This window comes from Pocillopora verrucosa, chromosome 9 (assembly GCF_036669915.1).
Source record: "Pocillopora verrucosa isolate sample1 chromosome 9, ASM3666991v2, whole genome shotgun sequence".
Lineage (NCBI taxonomy): Eukaryota > Metazoa > Cnidaria > Anthozoa > Scleractinia > Pocilloporidae > Pocillopora > Pocillopora verrucosa.
This window is the reverse complement of record NC_089320.1, coordinates 15012068-15038589: the sequence shown is the minus strand read 5'-3', so window position 1 is coordinate 15038589 and position 26522 is coordinate 15012068. Positions and strand designations below refer to the sequence as shown.

General features: G+C 36.2%; 1 protein-coding gene and 1 long non-coding RNA gene across 13 annotated transcripts in view; one reads left to right on the top strand and one right to left on the bottom strand.

The window, feature by feature from the left end:
• LOC136283559 (uncharacterized) overlaps positions 1-11643 on the top strand; it is a 15603-nt gene extending 3960 nt beyond the window's left edge. For 2 of the 8 annotated variants that reach the window (XR_010718856.1, XR_010718849.1), the window contains 6 exons: positions 688-2188; positions 3348-5643; positions 9614-9660; positions 10006-10078; positions 10606-10652; positions 10883-11643. This is a non-coding gene — a long non-coding RNA (uncharacterized lncRNA). Of the gene's footprint in view, positions 1-687; positions 2189-3347; positions 5651-9583; positions 9661-10005; positions 10079-10605; positions 10653-10882 lie in introns of all 8 variants that reach the window. The other 6 variants (XR_010718853.1, XR_010718852.1, XR_010718851.1 and 3 more) reach the window with 6 other exon arrangements.
• Positions 4608-26522, bottom strand: LOC131799991 (uncharacterized). 5 transcript variants are annotated; one of them, XR_010718846.1, is made up of 14 exons: positions 26401-26522; positions 22357-22466; positions 21927-21979; positions 21211-21269; positions 20588-20652; positions 19772-19842; positions 19036-19085; positions 18274-18567; positions 17992-18028; positions 16507-16605; positions 15550-15628; positions 12710-14728; positions 11763-11860; positions 4608-4741 (listed from the first exon to the last, which is right to left on the bottom strand). XR_010718846.1 is itself a non-coding variant. In XM_066172585.1 (9 exons), the coding sequence occupies exons 2-9, from the start codon at positions 22462-22464 to the stop codon at positions 18546-18548; spliced, it is 519 nt and encodes a 172-aa protein (XP_066028682.1). In that variant the 5' UTR covers positions 22465-22466; positions 26401-26522; the 3' UTR covers positions 18410-18545. The 5 variants fall into 5 exon arrangements, 1 of the variants encoding a protein (XP_066028682.1); XR_010718847.1 differs by having other exon boundaries at positions 12710-12804; XR_010718845.1 differs by lacking the exon at positions 16507-16605 and adding an exon at positions 16148-16237.

Here is a 26522-nt window from a genome sequence, read left to right as displayed (position 1 = left end):
ATACAAAAAAAGGTGGTTGCCATTTTCAAAGACAAACAAAACCTTTCTTTACGCTGTCAGCGTTCTAGATAAACCCTCCAAAATTAAGTAAGGGAAAAGATCTCTAACGTGCTACAAAGTGGACACTAGGATGGATGACATACAACGTTCAAGCTCACCTAAATCCAAGATGGCGTCTAGTTATCGATCGAGATGCATGTACTACGTTTTGGAAACAAACTTAACGAGAAAGTTTGCTGTGGATTTATCTTTGCAAATCTTTTTAATTCACTATATCTCTTGGTAAGGTTAATGGCGACTAACTTTCAGGATTTGGTTGCCATTGTGAAAAATTTAGTCGCATTGGCGCCTGTATTAGGCACAATTTCACACCCTGAGCATGCAGCTGTAAAATGGACTATTCTCCTGTATGGATTCCACTGTAGTTTAATCTTAAAAGTTGTAAATAATCTGGTGATACAAACAGGTTTTCACTGTATCCTTACTATTTGAGAAAGTGAGGAAGGAGTGGGGGCGGTGCTTACTCTAGAGGGCTGCTTATTTGATACTATGGCCTTGAGGGTGGGCACTTATTTGGGGGATGTACTCCTGTTCTTAGTGGGCTTCATTTTTGTAATACTTCATTTTAACACAGGGTTGGGGTTTATCCAAGCTCAATTAATTTTGTTTCCTTTTTATTTTCTTCAGGCTAATATGAAGTTCCAAAGGTACTTTTAGTAGTATTTGCTGCCATGATTTAGAAAATGTACTGATAGGCTGTGGTATTTCTGTACTGAATTTTCTATATATACTATGGCTCAGCTAAAAAGTAATGAATTAATTATGGGTTACGTAACCTATTGTGGGGGGTGTTGCATGGTGTGTTATTACAATTACCTCATTTGCAGAGAGCTGGTATATATACTGTGTTGCTCTCATTAATATTCATTTGCGTTGTAGTAGCGTCTCTGCACCCTCAAAGTTAAATATAAGTGAGGGCTGTCAGTTTTTCATATACATATTTGCAAAGAGTATGCACAAGAGTTAGTGCATTTATTGTATTATTAGTAGTTTGCTTGTTGTCTTTTGAGCCTTTCAGAGTTTCTGTAATTTTGCTGTCAGTTTTTCATTTACATATTTACAAAGAATATGCATAAGTCAGTGTGTTAATGTATTATTAGTTGTTTGCTTGTTGTATTTTGAGCATTTCAGTTTCTGTAATTTTGCTTGTAAGACATAGTAAAGAGGGTCACACACAGCTTGTGTTGATACACCCCAACTATGGCTGCCTATTACATGATAAATGTTTTATATTGGTTTGAGCAGGGTAGTGAATTGGTATATAAATGTTTTTTCATTCTCGTTAACTGTAAGTTAGATGCCAAAGTGCCTTTTATTAGTATTTGCTGCCTTGACTTTATAGAAGAATGTACTTATGACCAGCTATAGGCTGTGATTTTTTCTGCACTAATTTTTCAATTAACTATGCCTTAGCTAAAAAGTAATGTTTTTTCAGTCTCACAAACTGTAAGTTAGTTACTTGGGTGCTTTTAGTAGTATTTGTTGCCATGATGTTTGAGAATGTACTTATGACCAGCTTTTGGCTGTGATTTTTCTGTACTGATTTTTCTATTGACCATGGCTGAGCTGAAAAGTAATGTTTTTTTCAGTCTCATAAACTGTAAGTTAGTTGCTTAAGTGCTTTTAGTGGTATTTGCTGCCATGATGTTTGAGAATGTACTTATGACCAGCTTTTGGCTGTGATTTTTCTGTACTGATTTTTCTATTAACCATGGCTGAGCTGATAAGTAATGTTTTTTTCAGTCTCACAAACTGTAAGTTAGTTGCTTAAGTGCTTTTAGTCGTATTTGCCTCCATGATGTTAGAGAAGGTACTTATGACCAGCTTTTGGCTGTGATTTTTCTGTACTGATTTAATAAAATATGGCTTACCTTTGATATAATCTTTTCTCAGTCTCATGAATTGTAAGTTAAATAGTGGAAGTGCTTTTTGAATGACTGTTTCCCTTTTCTCCTGTGATCGATTGTCGCATTAGGATCTCACAGATTCCCATTTTTCTCTTGTAATCAATTTTAGAGTCATTATCTCACACATTTTGCCCATAGGATAAGGAAGTGGTGCAAATCTTGTTTTCTTCTTGTATATACAGTTATTGCAGAAAAGTACCAAGTGTGAAAGTATTGTACTGGTAAGTGTGAATTTTTCAACTGTGTCCATACAGTCCTGAGCTTGTAATCCTATAGAAAACCACAGTGAAAGCTGACATTTGGTGGGCTGGACTAGTTGATGTGAGCACCCACATGGCTCTTTTGCATTTTCTGAGAATGTGAATTGAGATTGTTGACTTCAACCTCAAATAATTACAACAAATGAGAAAATGGGTGGCATTCTTAATGAATTATGAGTTTCTTGTAAGTTCTGACTCTAAGAGAAAAAGGAAAAGTCTCTAGTAGTTGTCTTGTGTGCACCTTCCTTTTGTATGCAAGTATAAGTCCTTTCTAGGTTAAAACAAAATTTTAAACAGTTAGTGGTCAGATGATAAAATGTTTCTCTTGGTCGATATGAGCCACATATTTTCCTACCTGGCCCTCCCACATAGTCAATAACTACATAGTATTTGGATGCAAACAACACAGAAACAGTTCTCTGCCTTTAGGGTGTCTCATTTAGCCAAGGTCTGCTTTTTTAACTAAGTTTATCCACTTAAATGAAACCAAAAAAAATTTATGTGGGCTTAAAACTTAGACTGAACTAAAAAGGTCAACTCAAATCACAGAATCAGCTCAGCCAGCAAAATCAATGTCAAGTTTGAGGGACAATTAACAGATTTGAATCATTAAAAGTTTATTCAATTTGATATATGTGTACATGTATTGATAGGTGGGTAAGGAGTAGTTATTTGTTATACATTTAAATATCAATAGATGGCAGGTTACTTGAGAAGATACCCTCTACTTGTATACAGAAATGTAACAGGGAACACAAATAGCTAAGAGACTTCCATTTCAGAGTAAAAATCCCTTCACCTTCAGAATAGACAAGAAACCGAGTCATATACAATAACAAGGTTGATAATCAGTATTTACAAACATAACTGACAAAACCAGACTCAAATAATTACATAATGAGTTCTATATGGTAAGGAGGGTAATAATATTACAAACTTAGTGTTGGACCAAAAATTCTTAAAATTTGTTTTTGGACAACTTTTGATTTCTGGTGAATCGACTTTGCTTTACAGCAAAACAACCCTAAAGCAAAAAAAAATTCCTTTATGTAACTGTTGGACATCAATTAAATTGTGTCATATTGAAGTGTTATGAATGATATCTTTCTTTCCTTTTCAGAATAACAAATATGCTCCTTTGCCTCTGTTCCTGGATTTTTGATTGTGTAGTTGAGTTCAATGAGATAAGTATTGATACAACTGAAAACTGTATACATTGTTTACATTGGATACAAAATACACAAGATAACTTTCAACTTTTTGTCTGTTGGGTACTTTAGTGTTATCAAATGAGTTGATAATGTAAATTGGCCACCGTAAAGAGTTTAAAGGCTGATGTTTCAAGCATTAGCTCTCTGTCAGAGCAATTGCTCTTTACGTTGGCCAATTTACATTATCAATTCATTTGATAACACTAAATTACCTTGTTATACTCTTCCACAAATGAAGCACCACAGTTTCTTTAGAAACTTACCCCCTTTATTATTTTGGTCTGTTGCCCATTCATAATTTAGTTCCTTGTGACAAATATGTACATGTAGTACCTGAGGCCTAGTGATGGCAGAAATACACCTCAGTCCGTGTTGCTCCACCAATCTTTTCCTGAGTCTTTTAGGAAAAGACTTGGTCCCACAAAAAAAGGCTATTTCAGATACTAGACTGTAAATATGCTATGAGCATAAAATGGTCTTTGTGCGAGAGATGGGCAACTAAGAACTCACTGATTAAGGAGTCATCTCTTCCTCAGTCTTAATCTGTGATGCAAAGACTTGGCCCAACAAAAAAAGAGGAAAAGGATTTGAATTGAGTATATTGAATGTTTTGGCCCCTGGACTGTCTTTATGCGCTGATCAGAAAGTGGACTTTGTACAAGAGATGGTTGACTAAGAGCTGACCAGTTTCACCCAACAAATCTCTTCCTCAGTCTTAATCTGTGATGCAAAGACTTGGTCCCATAAAAAATAGAAAAAGTAAATGAAGTGGGTGTGTTGAATGTTTCGGCCACTGGACTGTCTTTATGTGCTGAACAGAGAGTGGACTTTGTACAAGAGATGGCTGACTAAAAGCTGACCCGCAAAGGAGTCAGTTTCACCCAACAAATCTCTTCCTTAGTCTTAATCTGGGATGTAAAGACTTGGTCCCACAAAAAGGAGGAAAAGAAAAAGCAGTGAGTGTGTTGATTGTTTTGGCCACTGGACTGTCTTTATGCGCTGAACAGAGAGTGGACTTTGTACAAGAGATGGGTGACTAAGAGCTGACCCACAAAGGAGTCAGTTTCACCCAACAAATCTCTTCCTTAGTTTCAATCTGTGATGCAAAGACTTGGTCCCACAAAAAAGAGGAAAAGGAAAAGCAGTGAGTGTGTTGATTGTTTTGGCCACTGGACTGTCTTTTTGCGCTGAACAGGGGTAGACTCTGTACAAGAGATGGGTGACTAAGAATTGACCCTCAACAGGGTCAGTTTCACCCAACTAATCTCTTTCTTGGTTTAAATCTGTGATGCAAAGACTTGTCCTACAAAAAAGAGAAAAAAGGAAACGAAGTGAGCGTGTTGAATGTTTCGGCCACTGGACTGTCTTTATGCACTGAACAGAGAGTGGACTTTGTATGAGAGATGGGTGACTGAGAGCTGACTCTTAATGCTGTCAGTTTCACCCAACAAATCTCTTTTTTAGTCTTAATCTGTGATGCAAAGACTTGGTCTCTAAAAAAAGAAAAAGGAAATGAAGTGAGTGTGTTAAATGTCTTGAGCACGGAACCGTCTTTATTTGCTGATCAGAGAGTAGACTCTGCACAAGAGATGGGTAGCTTAGGGTTAGGGTTAGAGACAAGAGGTGGGTGACTAAGAATTGACCCTCAACAGGGTCAGTTTCACCCAACGAATCTCTTCCTTAGTTTCAATCTGTGATGCAAAGACTTGGTCCCAAAACAAAAGGAAAAGGAAATGCAGTGAGTGTGTTGATTGTTTTGGCCACTGGACTGTCTTTATGCGCTGAACAGAGAGTGGACTTTGTGTAAGAGATGGGTGACTAAGAGCTGACCCACAAAAGAGTCAGTCTCACCCAACTAATCTCCTCCTTAGTCTTTATCTGCTTGATGCGTACACTTGGTCTCACAAAAAAATAAAGGAGAATGTAGGCCAACTATTTCGTTTTCAGCAACTGTGACTGAGCTCCTTTAAGGCGAATTTCTCTTTTGCGGCATTCTAGAGAGCGTAATGAATTTTTTTACTGATACTTGGAAGTCCTCACACTCATCAAAAATTTTGTTTGATTGACAGCCTCTTGTTTTTTTTTTTTGTTACATTGTAGAACTTGGACACTCGCGTGATGCTAGGGAATGCGATTAAATCCAAGTTAGCGGCCGTCTATGTTACCATGGAAAAGCTCCTTTATGCTCTTTGGATGATTTGAATGGTAAGAGGTAATTAGTCTTTTTCCTTAAAGTTATATTTTGTACCATTGGTAGTTTGTGGGGATAGCTAAGAGATGTGAATGGAAAGGAAGGGCACTAACGTAACACTTTAACCCGTCCCACGTAAGAGCAAGCGTAAGCATGCTATAGGTCTAAGGATTATCTGGTAGCATTCTGTACACTGTAAGGAGGGTCGTTAAAGGGGAGGTGAGGGGAGGTAGCTTTGACGGTTGGTGATTAATTTTTATGCCTTCGACGATTGACGGTTAAATTTGAAGGCCGGCTGCTTTCGTTAATTAGGAAGATATATTACTAAGATGTAAGATTAGTAATACGCTTTTCTGTTTTTAAATATGGGCAATAAATGTTACATTGATGTCTTGCGCACCTTCAGGATTCTTTTTCATTCAATTGTCACGTTAGAGTCTCGCGCACCTTAAGAATTATTTTTCATTCGATTGTTAAGTTAGTATTTCGCGCACTCTTAAGAATCTTTTTCATTCGATGGTTACGTAAGTATAACGCACACTTTAAAGAATCTTTTCATTCGATGGTTTCGTTAGAATCTCGCACACTTTTAGGATTCATTTTCATTCAATTGTTACATTAGTATCTTTTGCACTTTTTGGATTTTTTTTCAATCGATGGTTACGTTAGTATCCAGGACACCTTTAGGATTCTTCTTGATTCGATTGTTACGTTAGTATCTTGGGCACTTTCAAAAATCTTTTTCATTCGAAGGGTACGTTAGTATCTCGCACACTTCTAGGATTCATCTTTCTTTGATTGTTGCGTTAGTGTCTCGCGCACCTTCAGGATTCATTTTCATTCAATTGTTACGTTAGTGTCCAGCACACCTTTAGGATTCTTTCTCATTCGATTGTTACGTTAGTATCTTGGGCACTTTCAAAAATCTTTTTCATTCGAAGGGTACGTTAGTATCTCGCACACTTCTAGGATTCATCTTTCTTGATTGTTGCGTTAGTGTCTCGCGCACCTTCAGGATTAATTTTCATTCAATTGTTACGTTAGTGTCCAGCACACCTTTAGGATTCTTTCTCATTCGATTGTTACGTTAATATCTTGCGCACTTTTTGGGTTCTTTTTCATTCGATTGTTACATTAGTATCTTGGGAACTTTTAGGATTCTCTTTCATTTGATTGTTACTTTAGTGTATTGCACACCTTTAGGATTCATTTTCATCTTATTGTTACGTGAGTATCTTGCACACCTTGAGGATTCTTTGTCATTCGAGTGTTACGTTAGTATCTGGCACACTTCAATGATTCTTTTTCTTTCGATTGCTACATTAGTCTATTGCGCACTTTTAGGATTCGTTTTTGTTTTACTATTACGTAAGTATCCCGCGCGCTTGTAGGATTCTCTTTCATTAAATTGTTACGTTAACATCGCGCTGACCTTTAGGATTCGTTTTCATTCCATTGTTATTTGATTGTTATGTCAGCATCTTACGCACCTTAAGAATTCTTTTTATTCGATTGTTACGTTAGAATCCCGTGCACTGTTAGGATTTATTTTCATCCAATTGTTACTTTAGCTTCGCGCACTGTTAGGATTCATTTTCATTCAATTGTTACGTTGGTATATTGCGCACCATAAGAATTATTTTTCATTCGATTGCTACGTTCAAAGTTGGTATATTGCGCAACTTAAAGAATCTTTTTCATTTGATGGTTGCGTTTATATCTTTCGCACTTTTTTGATTCATTTTTATTCAATTGTTGCGTTAGTATTTTGCACACCTAAAGCATTCTTTGTTATTCGATTGTTACATTGGTATCTTGCACACTTTTGGATTTTTTGTTATTCGATGGTTACGTTAGAATCCAGCACATCTTTAGGATTATTTTTAATTTGATTGTTGCGTTAGTATCTCGAGCATTTTTAAGAATCTTTTTCATACGATGATTAAGTTAGTATTTCGCATAGTTTTAGGACTCATTTTCCTTCTATTGTCACGTTAGTGTCTCGCGCACCTTTAGTATTAATTTTCATTCGATCGTTACGTTAGCATATATCTTGCACACCTTCAGCATTCTTTGTCATTCGATTGTTACGTTAGTATCTTGCGCACTTTTTGGACTTTTTTTCATTCGTTCATTGCGTTAATATCCAGCACGCGTTAAGAATTATTTTTCATTCGATAGTTAAGTCAGTATCTCGCGCACTTTTAAGAATCTTTTTCACTCGATAGTTAGTATCTCGTGCACTTGTAGGATTTGTTTTTATTTTATTATTACGTTAGTATCTCGCGCACTTGTAAGATTCGTTTTTATTTCATCATTACGTTAGTATCTCGCGCACTTGCGGGATTCGTTTTTTTTTATTATTACGTTAGTATCTCGCGCACTTGTAGGATTCGTCTTCATTTTATTATTACGTTAGTATCTCGCGCACTTGTAGGATTTATTTTCATCCAATTGTTGCGTTAGTATCTTGCGCACCATAATTGCGCACCAAGAATTGCGTGCTAATAAGGCATTTCCTTTTTTGGGGGGGGGGGGACCAAGTCTTTACATCACAGATTGAAACTAAGGAAGAGATTCGTTGGGTGAAACTTTTTCATTCGATTGCTACGTTGGTATATTGCGCACTGTAAAGGATATTTTTCATTCGATGGCTACGTTAGTATCTTGCTCACATTAAGGATTCATATTTATTCGATTGTTTCGTGAGTATCTTGCACACATTATGGATTCTTATTCATTCGGTTGCTACGTTTGTATCTTGCGCACTTAAAGGATTCGTTTTCAGTCAATTGTTACGTTAGTATCTTGCACACTTTGAGAATTCTTTGTCATTCGATTGTTACGTTAGTATCTCGCGCACTTTTTTGGAGTTTTTTTCATTTGATCCATTACGTTACTGAGTATCTTGGGCTCTTTTAAATTTTTATTATTCGATTGTTACGTTTTTTGTCTTATAAACTACGTTGTTATACAAAGATTTCTAGCTCTGAGAAAAGCCGTAACATCGCAAGTGAAAAAATACGTTAATTTTTTACTTGTGTTTGATATCGCCGATCAGCTGCTGATACGTCACTCGCCTTTCGTGCCACTCTGTGATGTTGATGAATGAATGGCAAAGCCTTCACTCCAAGGTCGTTCGTTAAAATTTTCTTGAATTATGGCTGGTAATACACTTAAAAAATTCGCAGTGACGTTTAAAATTTCCAAGAAGGGGAAGAAAACCAAGATGCGCAAAGAAAAACCGAAAGTTACTTACTCAATGGCTTTAGTAAAAGCATTTCTCGCGGCTGAGAAAGAAAATCGATAGATTTTGCATAAAGCGATTTTGGCCGTGTACTTGAAAATATTACTTCTGTCGCGATAATAACATAAATAACTGAGAATTTTTGGATTGAAAATTACGTTCATTGTTTGCTTTTGTAATGATTTAACACATCTTTTCATATTGAGCCTAATAGCCGACGCCCTTTACGACTCTTTTTTGGGGATCGTGGATCCTATTTTTTTATTTATCAATGAAATCTACTTTTCTTTGCAGTAAAGGGCTATAATAATTGTGTTAAGATGATAAACAAAAGAATGCATGGCTGCTTGTAGATATGGAATTTCTCATCTCGTGTTCAACTCGAAGATAAATTCTATAGCTATGCGCGCCATGTATTATTCTCTGCATATCGTACACTCTTAAGATTATTTGTTATTCAGTTATTACGTTAGTATCTCGCCCACCTTTAGGATTCGTTTTCATTCGGTTGTTAAGTTAGTATCGCGCGGACTTTTGAGATTCTTTTTCATATTGTTGTTATGTTAGTATCTTACGCACTTTTATATTTTTTCATTTAATTGTAACGCTAGTTTCGTGTGCACATCAAAGATTCGATTGTTATGTTGGTATCGCGCGGTCTCTTTGGATTCCTTTTCATTTGATTTTTATGTTAATATCTTTCGCAGTTTTAGGATTCTTTTTCATTGGATTGTTAGGTTAACATCTCGCACACCTTAACGATTCTCTTCTCTTGGATTGTTAGGTTAGTATCGCGCGCACTTTTACAATTCTCTTTCACTTCATTCGAACGTTGGTCTAGCTCTTTTTTTTTAGCTTTTTTAACATCAGTAACAAATAAAAACGTGGTGGCCTGTTCAAAGACAAGTTCTTGATGAAGTCGGCTATTTTTAATATTTAAGTAACAAGCGAAATAAAAAATATTTTCAAGATTGTCATTAACAGAAGTACGTAAAACCATTGTCATTTTACTCTAAGAACCGTTGTAGACTCTCTTAGTTAAATATTCTTGTAGCTGTTCGCCATACTGCTATTCTCTTAGTTTTGACTCTCCATTTACCTATACCTCTATCTTCCTTTTATGTGTGAGAACTAGGATGATCTCAGATAAAGTAGCTGAGCTGTGCTGTGCTGAGCTGACTTGCAAATTAAGTACAGAAAAAGTAAGTTTAGACGTTGTTTAATGTTTTAATGCATTCCATAATTTTACATCAAAAATTATGTTGAACCGTTGTGTATACAAGTTAGCTGGTTTAAACTGAGCGACAAGATTTCCGGATTAATTCGCTGAATCAAACCATATGAACTAGAGCAAAACAAATACAGAACTTCAAAAAATTTAGGGGGCTAAACATCACAATCATTTGTTCAATGAAATGGTATGCTTATGCAAAGAAGATTAATGAAATGTGAGAGCTTTAAATTTTCGTGGAAGTTTTAAATTCTGTTGAGAATTTTCTAAATATTTGAAGTAAAACCAGAGAAAGATAACTCTTGGGTTATTTGGTTTCTAGTGTGTTAAAAGCCACATGTAATGATGTAATGTATGTAGGCATATTTTCTCTATTTGTCCTTTTAAAATAGATCTAGTAATTACAAAGTAATTTGGTATTATCAACTGAGTTGCGACTACAACTGCATATATGTTTGGAAGTGTTATAAGAGTGTAATGTATTCTTTCTCTCTCAAGTACTGTGAAGATTACATGGTCATAGAGAATGTCGTAAAAGACGAGTGGTAAGTTTAATTGCAGATGTTTAATGACACCCTAAAGTGAACATGTTTTCGTAGTCTTTTGTTGAGACGTAAATTTGAATTGTTGTTGCAAATATTGGAAAATATATATAAAGCTGTAAGAATTCTCGTCTTCATGGGGCTCAATTTGAACGCATGCGTTTTGCTGTCATATTGTGTACCATACGTCACACCGTGGCTCATCCTAAGTTTTTTTCTTTACCACCTCACAGATTTCACGCGAAAATGACCAAGTCGAGGAAAAACAGATGTCATCTTTAGAAAGAACGAAAAAATTGGGGGTCGATCCGCCACCATCCCCCACCACACCCGCCTCTTATAGACAGTTTTTTTTACAAATGATAGAAGTTGTCTACCTTGTGGTAACAACATCTTTTAATACGCATGTGTATTACAAAAGACATTTAGTTACATAAAACTCGTACTTTTGGAGTAAATGTCAACACCACAAGGTAGACAACTTTTAGCATTGCTAAAAAAATTGTCTATAAGAGGTGGGTGTGGTGGGGGACGGTGGACGGGAGATTTTTAACATTTTTGCTATTTCCCTCCAGTTATTTAAAAAGAAAAGTAAAACCCAGAATTAAAGGATTTTTAACATTTAACATTTTTGCTATTTCCCTCCAGTTATTTAAAAAGAAAAGTAAAACCCAGAATTAAAGGATTTTTAACATTTAACATTTTTGCTATTTCCCTCCAGTTATTTAAAAAGAAAAGTAAAACCCAGAATTAAAGGATTTTTAACATTTAACATTTTTGCTATTTCCCTCCAGTTATTTAAAAAGAAAAGTAAAACCCAGAATTAAAGGATTTTTAACATTTAACATTTTTGCTATTTCCCTCCAGTTATTTAAAAAGAAAAGTAAAACCCAGAATTAAAGGATTTTTAGTTGCGTTTGCTTAAGTGAGAGCTACTCTTGTAAACTACGTGAGGAGACGATCCTTAACCAGAAGGCAATAAATGTACAGTTTAACTGGATTTTGTCTTATTACTCTCTTATCTTTTCACTTTAGATTAATTCTCTCAAAGTTGTTTCATTGTGAATATGTTGGTTCCCTTAATGATACATAAGAGATGCATAACTTTCTAACCTGTAATCACAACACCAACTATATGAGCTTGAAACTTTCAATCCACGTCGACATCACCAAAAACTCCCCCAAGAAAGTACATCAAAAAAATTTTTCATCTGCCAAAAAAAAGATTCGAGAACAAAAAAGATTAACAAATTGACTAAATTGGCCCACGGCAATTTTTCGGTCTACTTACAACCGGGAAATAAATTAATAACAAATAGGTGGAATTCAAACCAACATAACCATACCAATATTTCAGTGAAAAGGGTTATTAAAATTACAGCTACCTTCAGTAACTAGATGACAGGATGACCCTCAAACAGAAGACAATAAATGTACAGATCCTCTGAATTCTGTTTCTCTTATTCCTTTTTTTTTTTTAAATTCAAATCGTTGGATAGTGTGAAATTCACTCTTAGTATCGAATTTGTTGCGTTCAGCGAGTGAATTTCTTAAATGGCTTAGCATTTTCAGCAAATTTTTAAAATTTTCCACTGAAGCGAAAAGAGCCAAAAGCCAAACAGCAACGTTTAATTTAAGAATCGTTGTTCGACTAGGATCAACTCTCACAAGGTGGAAAGTCACAACTGCATAGAATTCAACGTGAAATCACCAAAATTTGCGTGTTAGAGAACTGACAACCCAACGGCAATTGATATAAGTTAGAACTAAACACTGCTCACATACGATATGCTGAAGCTAAGACGTGGCACCGTTGGATAAAAAAAATACATTTTTTAATTAAAGTTCTCGACCGTTTTCCTCGGCGTTGCCATCGTGACTGCAAAAGGCCCCTATCGCTTCAATATCTAACCAATAGTTTAATTCTCTCAGCAATGTTACAAAGAGAATAAGATACACATTCGAGGGTCAATTGATAGCGTCTTGCAGCAAACCGCATCATCCAAACTTACAGAAATTGGTTCTCCTTAGGATATACATACGATGTACAACTCTCTAACCTGTAATCAGGATATCAACACTATCAACTTGTAACTTTAAATCCACGTTGACGTCACCGACAATTCCTTGATGTCTTCAGAGAACAATTGTTCGTCTGCAATGAAATAATGAGAAAAACAAATATTTGATAGCACAGCACACGACAATGTTGCAGTATCTCGACAGCAGGGAAATAAACAACAATAAAGAGGTGGAGCCATTGGAAAAAAAAAAATCATTTCTCTATGTTACCTTTGTCTTGCACTGTACTCCATGTCACTACCCCAACAACCCTGTTCAGGTAATCAAATCCCATAAAAAATCCCAAACAAGAATCCACCCAACAAATTTATTCCCAGTTTCCGTTCAGTAATAGATCACAGATGATGTCAAAATGTGGTAAGAACAAAAAAGTGGCACACAAGGCGCAGTCGGGCGTGTCACTGATATTCTTCCCACATTTTTCTATCATAAAAAACCTAAAATGTTATCAATAGTGACGTCATCTATGCGTCTGTCTCCCAGTGGATCATCAGTAAGAATCAATCAAAATGCATGTAGGATTCAGCTTAACATATAAATTGATCTTCAAAGCATTTCTTATTGGTCTAGTTTTCAGGTTCACTCATGTCACTACATCAATCCACTGCTCTTCAAATAATTTCTTGAAATTATATAAAAGTGATGGGTTGGTGATTTTTGTCAAAATTGTGATCAAGTGTTGACAAAGAAAAAGAAATTTCAATATTGCCGTGAGTTCTATGTTCTCAGCTAATCGCTTGGTCACTCAATCAGTCAAAGACCTGTTCAGTCAGCCAGCTAGTCATTCAACCAGTTATGTAGTCTTTACTTCTGTCATTCATCATTCAGCCAGCCAGTCCAAAAGTCAGTCAACTGCTAATCAGCTAGCCAGTGTTTCTATAGAGACAATCATCTGGCCAGTGTTTCTATCACTCAGTCAGTCATAGAGATAATCATCTGGCCAGTTCAGTAAATAGGCAATCATTCATTCAGTCATTCAGAAAACCAGCCGGTCCACCAGTCAATCATCCTGTTAATCAATTAGCGACAAATCAATGTGTCTGTCACTCACTCAGTTAGTTAGTCACTAAGTCCACTAGTCCCTCCATTGATCTTAAAAGTTGGTCACTCATTCCATCATCTACTTATCCTAACAGTCAACAGGTTGATCAACTATACAGTCAGTGCCTCTTTTCAGTAACTCAGACAACCAGCCATCAAGTCGGTTGGTAAGTCAGTTACTAGGTCAGGAAGTCAGTTACCAGATCAGCAAGTCAGTTCTTCAGTCAGTCACTCATTTAGTCAGCGATTCAGTTTACAAGTCAGTGAAACAATCAGTGCATTATTCCATCCAGCAGCAAGTCATATAGCCAACCAATCAGTTCACTAGTTTTCAATGAGTCAGTGATTCCATCCCTTAATAAGTCAGTCAGACAATCAGTCAGTTGATTGGCCAGTGAGTCAGTCAGTTAGTAAGTAAGTTAATTATTTCAGTGGCCAGTTCATTCACAAGTTGTTTGTTTGGTCAATCAGTCATTAGACTATCTTGACTGTCCCTCAATAATTCAATCAATCAGTTGGTTTATTAGTCAGTCAGTCAGTGAGTTAGACATTCAGTCAGTTTGAAAAATTAATACATCAGTCAGACAGTCAGTCAATCAATCTCAGTCATATGGTATGGTAGTAAACCAGCCAATCAGCCACCCAGTGTGTCCGTCACTTCTATATCAGTTGGGGAGTCATTGACTTACAAATTCAATGCACTCAAGTCTCTTGACTGGTTGTTTAGTGAGTTACTCATTCAGTAATCCTGTTATTCACACAGTGCATCATATGGCTATCTGATGCTTCAGTCTAAAATTCATCCAGTCAAAAGCAATTCAATCAATCATTCACATTGACAGTTAGTCAGTCAGAGAGCCAGCATCTAAGTCAATTAGTCAGGCTCACCCAGTCCATTGATCAGTATGAAAGTTGTTTGGTCATCCACTCATCAATTCAGAGCACCACTTTGTTACCTGATCAGTATTAATTTAAAATTCAGTCAGTCAATCCAATCAATCAGTCATATAGTTAAGCTCTCAGTAAGTCAGAAAGTCATTCTCTTATTCTGTCACATGGTCAGTCAGTCACTCTGTAAGTCATTAATACTGTCAGTCAGTAATTTAGCCAGCCAGTCAGTGTTTCTGTTACACAGTCAACTATTCAGTAATTGTGTCAGCCAGTCTGTGCACAAGTTCCTTTCATTAATCTTTTAGTAAGTCATTCAATCAGTCATCAGAGCAGCCCACCACTTGGTCTATCATTAGCCAGTCTCTAATTCACATACTGTAGTTGCTTAGTCAACTAGTCAGTCAAACAGTCTGTATCATTAAGTCCCAAAGTCAGTCATTTGCATGTAGTTAGCCTGTCAGTCCACTATAAAGTAGTTACCAATTAGTCAGTCAGTCAATCGTATAATCGATCCATCACTGAATTAGTGAGTGAGTCAGTTCATCAGTAAGCCAAGCAGTCATTCCATCAGCCCCTTAACAACCTAGTTAGTCAGTCAATTGTTAAGTAAAAAGGCTAGTCCATCACTCAGTCTCTCTGTCTGTCTCTCTGTCTGTAAGTTATACAATCAGTTACTCAATTAGCCAGTCTGTGATAGTAAATCTGTCAGTAAGTCTATCAACAAGTCAGAGAGTAAATCAATCAATCAATCAGTCAGTCAGTCAGTCAGTCATCCAGCCACTCAGTGTATCTGTCACTCGCACAGTCAACCATTCAGTATATCACTTTGTTTTATGTTGAAGTTAAATCTATTAATAGCTCTAGCACATCATATCAGTTTTCTTACCAAAATAAGAAAGGACCATCTTCAGATACATGTCAATCAACTGTGTTGCCCTGTTTGTACATTGTACACATCATACCATCTGCAGAACAAAATAATTAGTTTCCATTTAATTTAGTTTTTAAACTTATTGAGGAGTGAAGAACTGTCACATCTTATATTCAATGCATGCAGAGTACTTCTCACACATGTAAGAGCAAACATACATAGTAAGTGCACCTCATTTTCACCACTTACACACAGTTTGCCTGCAAAGTGCATGTGCAAAACATGCAAACAGGGTTCTAAACAAGTCATGGAGTAGATGACTAGCTGCATGGAGTACACTGCTGACAATTCAAGAGCTCTCTCCTGAGGTCTGGGGGCATGCTCCTCCACATAAAATTATTTTTGAGGCGATGAAAAGCTATTTCATGCATTCTTTTGGAAGTATATGCAAAGCAATATGGCGGTTGGTAGGCTAAATAAACATGTGAAGAGATTAGAGGAGTGCTCAACCAGCAAGAAAATGTCAAACAACATAAATTGCTTCATTTGTCCAAAGCATCTTCATTTAAAACTGTCAAAAAAATTGAGAACTTCAAGTTGATCAGCTTCTTACCTGATTAGAAAAAGTTCCATCCTAGGATACATTGGTGAGGATGCCTATCTATGTTGTTCCCTTATTTGTACATTGTACTCTATATCCCACCTGTCAAAGAACAGTTTGATTTCAAATAATATTCATAAGAATATTTCTCACCAGGGAGCAAAGCACTGTGAGTGAAGTATTTTAATTATTTCATGTTTGTAAAGAACTGCTCATGCCTGCAATCATAGCAATATATGCACATCTGTCTGCTGTTATTTTCTAAGCTACAATCACTATAAATATATATATAACACATTTAAAACAGCAAATACTTGTAGAAAAAGAGTCATTGGAAAACTATTTCCTGAAGGAGTGTAAAAGTCATTTACTTGCTTGTTTAGTTCACCAAGCATGTGGAAAAAGTTTATGGGGAGTTGTCTCATAAAACTGGAGAAAGTATGGTCCACAACCAAGAATTACACTTTGATCTGTTACAAGATAAAAAAAGGTGATTCAATTTGTGGACTCCAGCTCTGTACAAATCATAGCCAAATTTTCTCATATTTTTACAGGCTGATATCACTTCAGTTGACTGAGCTTAACCATCAGTGAGACTGATGTGGCACAGCATGAAATAAAGCAATAAGCCTGCGAAAACTAACCAGGTCAAAACTGACAAGATCAACATTAAATATCCATGATTTAAAGATGATGACCACTGTCCTGAGAAAGTGACACATACTTAAATTGTGTTTAACTCATTTTTTAATAAATTTACATTTAGTTGATTAAGATATTAGACTGTGACTTATTTCTAGCCACAGTTGAAATTTTTATTGAGCAATGACATAATATTTTATGATTTCATAACTCCCCTTTTAAAAAATGTGCATCTTAACAAGAGTACAAAGAGAAAACTAGGAATGTATTTGCTCATATTTTTATTCCAGCAATAATCCATGTAGATTTAGTACAGGTGGCATATACCCTTGCTAAAAGCATCAAAATACTGAACAAAAATGAACCAAAAGGTATAGGGGGAAATTGGAGAGTGGCACATTACAAACACTCTGGATTACAATTTTTTAATTCAAAAATAAAATCCTGTAAGGTTAACCTACTTTTACAATAATGGTGCAAACTGTTTTGTCATATACAATCAGTGTCAAAATTGTGGACACACTACTGTTAAAATAACAATATCATGGTAGCAATAGCAAAGTAATTTCAAGCTTCCCAGCATGGCAAAAAAAACATTAAACAAATATCAGTTACCATTTGAAGGTGTAAGAGATGAGTACATGTAGATTGTTTTATCACTCTTAGCATCTTCTATTTGTTTGTTGAATTAAAAATCTGGGGTAAAAATTTCCGCAAAAAGTTTCAAAAAGAGACTGATAAACGCTCTTTTAGAAAGACAGAAAGAAAATTACAACTTCAGCCACCATCTTAATTTCTTTATTGGGTGGAACAATTTACTGATTTACTTTTTAGAACAACTTTAAATACTACTATATACCCATATTTATTTTTTAATTTCATTTTGCAGTATGTAACATTTTCTAGTATAGATCATTATTTATTTAATTTTTATATTTAAGTAGTGCAAAGTCTTGAAACCCTAACAACTAGCACAAAGCTCCATCAGGGAGGTCATCTGGATACTTAGCTGTAAGAAAGAAGAAGAAGGAAAGAAAAGCATAGTCAGAAGAAAGTAGTATTTGCATGAGTTGCCACCAAGCTCTTAGAGATTTTTCCAGCATCGTAACATCAGATATGTGGGAAGAGGTGGGGGCCAGTAGACTACCTCGCAACATGTTTCCAGACAAAAGACGTTTTGTAACAAAAGGTTTGTAACAGTGACATCAACTTACCAAATTCTCCTTGAATTGCAAGCCTAATATTGTTGTGCTAGATAGACAAACAGAAAGACAACTGTTGAGGGTGAGGTTACAATAACCAGTAATTACAGTTTATAATCATAAGAAATTACAGTTATAATCAGGTAATGGTAATTATGTTGCTAATACTACATGCAAGTAGCAATTCAACTATTATAATACATGAATTTCTTAAGATAACATTACTGATGATATAGGGGATATTGACAGAGAAATGTAAGCTGTGCTGTTCTGCTAGCAACATATCAAGGTTACCTGTTGTTTTTCAACATCAGATCTATCTTGGCCTCCTCCTTCATCTCTCCCATCTCTGTCTCCAACTCTGTCTTCGATTCCATCTAGCCTTTCACAGCCCTTTCTTTCAACATTTTGGGACAGTATGTCCTTTATAAGTAGGGCTGGAAATGGTTCTCCGCAACTTTGGCAAAATGGGCCCCATTGTATCATGAACATACGCAAGCAGTCTGGGAGAAAGGTGGGTTGTTTGAGAAAACTGTGGATCACCATACTGACCATGTTGTGACAAGTCACACACTGCAATGAGGGAATCTGAGGGAAAAAAAACCAATCATCCCTCATAAGTAAAAATCCATGTTCTGATCAGAGCAGATAGCAAAATTAAAATCATATTTCATAAGGAGGCCTTTGATTTTGCAAACTTTTCCCTTTCTCAGATTCTTCCTCACTGGTGGAGGGTTTGGCTGAAGAAGACATCACCATTTTATTGGGCACCTCTGCCGAGGAATCAAGGAAGTAATAGCAGTAGTGATATGAACTTTAATACAGTGTTTTACATTATAATGTTTGAACAAGTCATTTATCAATATCAGTAATGAGCAACTTGAAGTAAAATTTTAAGAAGGCTGTGTGAAAAGCATATGAAGGGTTGAGAGAGAAGATAACAAAAGATGAAAGTGAATAAGGGCAATCATGAAGCAACAAGTCCCTCTGTTATGGGGAAATAATAATTTTTCTCACAGACTGATTTATGACCAGTTCTTTGATGTTATGCCTCACCTGAACTCTGGGAAGGGCCTTCTTCTGCTACTTCTTCTGGAGGTTTTGTCCTGAAAATTTTAAAAAATATTGTAAAACCCTTACATCGTCTAAGCCTGAAATAAAAAGTCTGTCTTTAAATCATGTCAATGAAATGACTTCAGGTTTTCAACCATTATGGCTTGGCCTTGTTTGGCTAACACTCTGACTGTACATTTCTTAATTTATAATACAGGTCAAATTCTTCTTCAGGTGATGGTTTGTTTGTTTGGTTTGACCAGATTATCAATCTTACATGTCTTCTATGAAAGTGGGTGTCCCTAGCCTGAAAACTAGCCATAATTTAAAAGCTTATTTACAAGCTACAAGGTAGTCATGTATATGAAAGCAAATGCGCACAAAACAGGATTGTCTGGGTTTGTTTGGTGGTTAAACCACCATTTTATCATTTTACTTCCTGTCATGGCTCAAGGAAAAACCTGCCTTGCTTAAATTTTGGGCTCTTCCTTGATTGACCCTGTTAATTTCTTTCAGTAATTTTTGTATGTGACCCAAAAATTTGTATGCAACTGATTTGGCTTTCTTTTCAATCAAATTAGACTGATCATGATGAAATAGAGACATATTATTTAATTTCCCACACTCAACTGATGAGTAGTGGAGTTCACAAATTCAGTGTTACATGTATGTGTCTAGGACTTAGTTATAAATGACAGATTATGGCCCTCAGGGTATGTAAAATCCGAGTGGTGCTTACCTGGAACCTTGAATGGCATGTTCTGTCTGCCCTCTTTTGAAAACCTGATCATTCTGTGGTGCAAGAGACACCTGGGTATGTATAGTCAAAATCACACTTTAGACTGTTATTAGTGTTTTGAACCAAAAATGTCAAAGCACACTTTAGACTGTTATTAGTGTTTTGAACCAAAAATGTCAAAAGGGGAGGAATCTTGAGAAGGGCAGCAATTCAGTGTCAATTACCTACATCCTATTTTTTGTGAATAAGAGGTTTAACACAACAATAAAACAAACCCAAAGTTTCTGTAAGTGCCCCTAAGGCACGGGTTTATCCCTTGTTTTGATTTAGTAATCGTTTAATTAATAATCTGTAAAAGTCACACTAGGTGCCTCGTCACGTGTTCCGTAAGTGGTATCGCATTTCCAAACAGAACGGATCTATTGTGCAATTCAATAATTCGATCGATTTCGCAAGCACTCGTGGTTTAATAGAAAGAAATTGTCTGTCGTTTTTATCGAAGGAAGGAAAGGTCCTTTTTGTGTCAACTCTCGCCAGATCCGGCAACAATGTAAGTTTAATTTACCTCGAGTGTTTCTATAGCTAATTTCTTGTCCCTAATTTTGTGAATCAATTATTTTTAGCTTCACGGTCAAATACGACATTTAATAAAGGAGGCGTTCCATGAAAGAAATTGGGGCGATATTTGTTGTGTCGATCAGTGAGATTCGTACGGTCCAGCTAGCGGCGATCAAGCGTCGCTATAGTTTCCCCTCCACTAAGTATTAAGATAACAGTCAGAAGGCTTACAATCACACTTTCTGCACAATTTTGTACCTCTAAAGTTTCATCTTCTTCAGTAGATAGTTCATCACCAGTGGATGGCTTTGGTGATGGGTAAGCTAGAAGAAAACATCATATATCAATATTCAAGTATTCAATTGGCACAATAAAAAATTCTGTAACCAGATAGATTGCAAGAATCCCATAATCTCTTTGGACAATTTGGAGAGTTATGGGATTGTGGTTTGTAAGTAGAGGTTGTTGGTAGGATGAGGCATTCTACAGTCAGCCTTCACTGTGTTTAGTTGTTCATGTTTGTATAAATTTAGAGCTGTACTTGCATACTACCTTAAGTCACTGTGTATAACATGCCATTCATAGGATACCCTAAAACCCCAAGGGTGGCACTGCACCTTGGTTGAGGGTACATGTTCCCCGTTTTTTCCAACTGCTGGTTTTTAGGGGTTTTCGTGTCTGGCTTTGGTGCATTTAGTTTACTTCAATCATAAAAGATTTTTGTAAGCACTTTTCATTTAGTTAGGGCTTTATGCTGAACAGTAACTGCACACAAGGATTATGAAGCAAGCTACCACAATTGAATTTGGGTAACTGAATTTGCCTCCAGTTAATATGTCACAATTGTTCTGAATTCAATACACGAGAAACAAAATAAATACCTGCATTTACACTGCTGTTTACTGGTTGTACTTGCCTACTACTATCATTGCCACTAGTACTAAAAATAGGAAACAATCTCTTTAAAGTCAATTTTTTGTTGTTGCAATGGTTTCCTTTTGTGTTACGTCTATAGTATGAAAAATATGTGACAACCACCAACACATTTAAACTTTCGAAGATTGGTTCATTTCAATTCCTGCCCCCATGGACCAGAATTGCATTCAAATGCCCAACCCAACTGCTGGATTTGATGGTCAATTTTTTGTACAAAGCAAGGTCAGTGACCATGACTTTCTTGTAACTCTTTTCTTCTGAGCCATCTGCTTGTAAATGTGAACTCTTTAGCTTTGAACACCTCCATATTAAAAGATAAAGCACATGTATTCTGCTGGAAAGACTTGACAGTTCATGTTCAAATACCCCACCCCACTCCACCCAGGCAAGGTTCAAATTCTCCACCTGTACACACAGTTAGTAAACTCACTTTACCATTGTTCATCACTGAATAGATAGAAAGAAGACAGCCAATCAAATTACACCTTTTTGAAATAAAGCCAGTAGATCTCTGCCAACAATAGATATTTTTCAGATCTTGGTAGGGCATATTGTGTCTAGTGTCTAAACCAAATGTGCATGGGAGATATTAGAAGGATTCTGAAAATATTCATCCCCCAAATATATAGAAATCTACTCTGCTGAAGTCCCACATACTTACAGAATTAAATGATTCCCAGACTGTCCCTTGTTATGAGCCAAGAAACTGCGAACCTAAAAATGTAGAAAACTATTAACCTAACGACTCAAAGTCAATTAACTTGTAAATACATGTACAATTACCTGATCATGACACCAACCTCTCTTAACCCTTTAACTCCCAGAAGTGATTAACATGAAACTTCTCCCTATAATATCCATACATTATTTAGCAAACAGGTAATGAGAATATTTAGAACTTATCAGGTACAAGCTGATATCTTGATCTAGCACCAAGTTCTCATAACTAATTTACAAGGAAATGTGTAGCAGTTAGAAGGGAGAATTAACAATCAGATCTTGGGAGTTAAAGGGTTAAATTAAGTACACAGGAAATGGTTAGCAACTATAAATGGTTTAAAATACAACCTACTCCTTTATCATCATTTTACCTCAGCAAGATTTAAATTGATGTCTTCCTTTGCAGTATTCCTTGTACCATCAGTTACCACGTTATTTCCATCTTGATGGTTAGTTTGGAATCCTCTTTGACCTTCCATTTCTAAAATCAGTAATAACAAATAAACATTCACAGATGAATTATGGCATAGGGTAAAATATTGACTGGACTATTTTTTGGACCATTTTTTTGGACTGTTTTAAATGGAGGAAGCACACCATTAGTGCTGAGGGAGGGGTGGGATGAGGTCTGTCAGTACTGAGAGAGGGGTGGGAGGTAGGGTGTTATTACTCAGGGAGGGGTGAGAGACAGACTATTACTATGCTGGGAGGGGTGGGAGGTGGTTGTAATAGTAAACACTACTGGTTAATGGAGCATTTACTCAATCATATAAACTATTTTAATCAGTTTTTCCACTGACTTTTTGTATGTCAAAATTTTAGTGCTAAGCCGTGGCATTTCTTCACTTTTTTGTCACATGAAAGCGAAACTGCCAAGTAAACACTGGACTTCTACGTTTTGCTGACGGAAAATATCAGCAAGCAACAATAACCACCATAGTTCCACTTTGCAGGTTTCATAGGTTTTTATGCAAGAAGTGATTGGCAGTGGCCTGGGCAAATTGGAAAACAAAACTAGGGGAGCTGCGAGGAATACCTGGTTGCGATTTCTGGTGTTGGTGATTAACTTCTTTGTTTGCAAAACAGATGAAATTGATATTAGCGCTTTCCCATTTTGCAAGTACAGCAGTGTTTTTGGTCAATTCGAGAACATGGATTCCTCTTCGAAATTGTTTGCTGATGATTTTATACAGTAAAGGTGTAAACTTTAAAATTGCAATAGCACTTGTGAATTCTATATGCTGCTAAGTTAAGGGTTAAGGACCGGAAATTCCATGATCTCGTTTGATAAGATCAATGACAAAAAATTTAGTAACTACATACTGTATACACAAAGGGAAACGTGAAGTAACTGATGGTGCAGAAGTTGACTCAAAAGGCCCACGTATAACTCAACAGTGGAGGATCGTAAACGTGATATTTTCAATAAAAAATTACATGTTTACATGGCAGTTTCGCTTTCGCATGAGAAAAAACATAAAGAAACACTGCGGCATAGCACTAAAATTTTGACATACAAAAAGTCAGTTGAAAACCGATTAAAATAATTTGTATGATTGAGTAAGAGCTCCATTTACTGGTAATATTTACTATTACAACCACCTCCCACCCCTTGCTGTGTAGTAATAGTCTGTCTCACACCCCCCCTGAGTAATAACACTCTGCCTCCCACTCCTCCCTTAGTTCTGATAGACTGCATCTCACTCCTCCCTGAGAACTAATGTGTGCTTCCCCCCCTATAAAATGGTCCCAAAAAAAATGGTCCAAAAAATAGTCCAGTCTATATTATACCCTATGCCAGTGAATTATGGCTAATGCTTTATAAAGGTAATTTTAAAGACTTAAAGGCTATTTCAAAACTGTTGCTCTCTAGAGAAAACTGCAGCAGCCCTAGAAAGTGGGTACTTCAAAGACCATTCCCTTAATTGCTTTCTTGTCAATTGTTATAATACTTGTAGTCCATTTAATATTTCTGAACAAAAAAAACTTAAATGTTTGTGACAGATAATACTACAAGCTGAAAATTATTAGCAATCCCGATAACAATTTGCCATGCTAAGAAAAGTCATCATCTGCAAAAATCTTATGAGTGAAAAGGCTGATTGTATGAGGATCATCAATTTCAGGGATTGTTACACCCTAATTCTCCACTCGCACATAACCATAATGCTGTGGGTTACCCATATGTTGAACAAAATGAAAACTGCAAGAGAGGAGACAAGTTTAAAACCCACAAATACTTCCAAATGCCTTGCAAATCAAGGTAAACCATTACCCACAATATATTAAACCCTAAGAAATAAGACTTTCAACCATACTGTAGCAGCCATTCCTGAATTACCTCACATTATATAAGCTGATGACATAAATATTATTTTCAGTCATCAGCTGAACAAAAAGTTAAAACCAAAGAGGAAGAAAATAAAGAGAAAAACATTGCCAGTCCTATAAGGAATCATCCAGCATCTTTGCATGACATTTTTACAAAAGCCGAATCACTTATGGAAAGACTTTCTGTAGGTGATGAGAAAATCAGGAAGATTGAGGAATGCACTTGAGGCCAGTCAAAAAGCAGTGAGTGGTATGCCCATTGTTCTATTAAAACTACTGCCTCTAAATGCAAGTGAGCACTTACAAAGAATACAACAAACCCTAAGAAAGCTATGAGAGAAATTGTTTGCAATACAAACTAACAGTAACAGCACATGAGAGATGGCAATGAATCAGAATCAGAGATCAACAAACAGTACTCCAGACTTAATGATAACACTGCAAAACAATGTGGATTTTTTCGTGACCAACCCACACCCATTTTTGGGTGCCTCTGCTGATAGACTTGTGGGGAATAGTGGTGTAAATGAAGTAAAGAAAATTTATCCTAGAGATGAGGAAACAACGGAAAGTGCCATCCTTAGACTTACTTAAAAAAAGACAAGGTCATTTGTCTTTGAATAAAAACCACCAATCGTATTCTCAAATGCAGCAGCAACTGTTTTGCACTTTGTTGCTTCTTTCAGTAGTGGGTTATTTGTAAATAGTGTTGTAGTTGATCATGATTTTCGAAGCAAAAATTTGTGAAGACTTGAAAGTTTTCATCACAATGTGATTTTGCTAGAGCTTGCATACCCAGGAGTGAAATATGGCTTAGAGAGAAAAGGTAAACTATGTGTTAATTTTTCAACTTTGTCTATCTTAAAAAAGCATTAATTTGTTTTCAATGTCAAGGTAATTAAGATGGTTGCAAGTCACCAATGAAAGCAATTTAAATACCAGTCACTGCAGTTTTGTTCAACACACTGTTCATTTTTCCTCTTCTGACATGTCTTTCTATTTGTATTTCTATTTTCCTCTTTTATATAGGCTAGGATACTGAGAAACATGCAAATTTCATATTGCTACATTTTATATTCATTATTCCAAAAAAATTTCTGATAATAAGTCCAAGCCTGAATCCAGCACCAAATGCTTTGTTCAAACCCTAGCTGGTACCTGACTCTGTTCTTCATATGTTAAAGAATAAGAAATTAACATCATGTGTCCTTGATTCACCTTTTCACTACAGGATTGGTATTTGGAAATAAACTAAATTTGCACAAATTGTGAAAGTCTTCTTTACTGAGTGAGCTACAATCTGACTTAATGATCTAACATGCCATACATTTTGATTCTCTGGATGGTGTTCTCCTCATGAATCCTAGTCTGTACAATATTTTTAAGACCTTTCACCCCCTACTCCCTTTAGCTGTGACCTACCCTACCCTTTAAAATTAGGAAATGGTAACTTTCACTCCCTGTTAGCTTTTAATGATAAAGGCTTCTGTGTGAAAATCTCTGTGCCATCAACAATAACCTTGAAATCTGGAAATTTAGAAAAATTTTCTGCCTAGTCAAGATAATCACAGCAATGTAGCATCTGACACAAATCCTTGAGATGAAGGCAAAGAAGTGAAGTTCTCCATTTATACTCTCTTTGAACATACTTTTCTTCGGGATGGATCTTTAAGTATTCTGTAGAAGGGTAGCTCTGAATTTCTTTTCCAGTTTCTTGAGCATCGCTAGCATAACAAAAGTCGCTTTTGTCTATTTTAATGAGTACCTTTGCGCGACAGTCAAAACAACATTACGGGTAATGTGCCAGCAGAGAATTCACCACGTATCAATCTGAAGCAAGTGTTTCAGTGTAAGCTTGTCTCAAGTAAAGAGGAAGAAAATGTGCGGTTCCGACAGAGAATAATGCGCTCATATTTGAAAAAAAAATTAAGGACTTAGATAAGAAACAAATAACTGTACAATCAAATGATTCTCGAGACGAAATCCCCGAAAGTCGATGATATCACAGGCCGCATCATGCGAAAACTAAGATCGACACAAAACCGTAGAAAAGTTTAAAACCCTTGAAAAAAATTTACACTTACCAGATTTAGATCTTTCAAAGAATTTTTCCAACTGAGTTGTATTCACAGGGCAAGTGAGGATTGGGCTCGAGGAACTCTATAAGGAAACTAACTTACCACGCCAGCCACGCCGTAGGTCAGCC

Bases quoted from the DNA above. Each gene is read 5' to 3' on its own strand.
- LOC131799991 (XM_066172585.1), bottom strand. From the start codon at position 22,464: ATGGAAGGTCAAAGAGGATTCCAAACTAACCATCAAGATGGAAATAAC. The intron at 19,086-19,771 runs GTAAGCACCACT...TAAAATTTTCAG, and splicing joins CATGCCATTCAAGGTTCCAG to GACAAAACCTCCAGAAGAAG. The intron at 18,753-19,035 runs GTGAGGCATAAC...ATTCCTCGGCAG, and splicing joins AGGCCCTTCCCAGAGTTCAG to AGGTGCCCAATAAAATGGTG.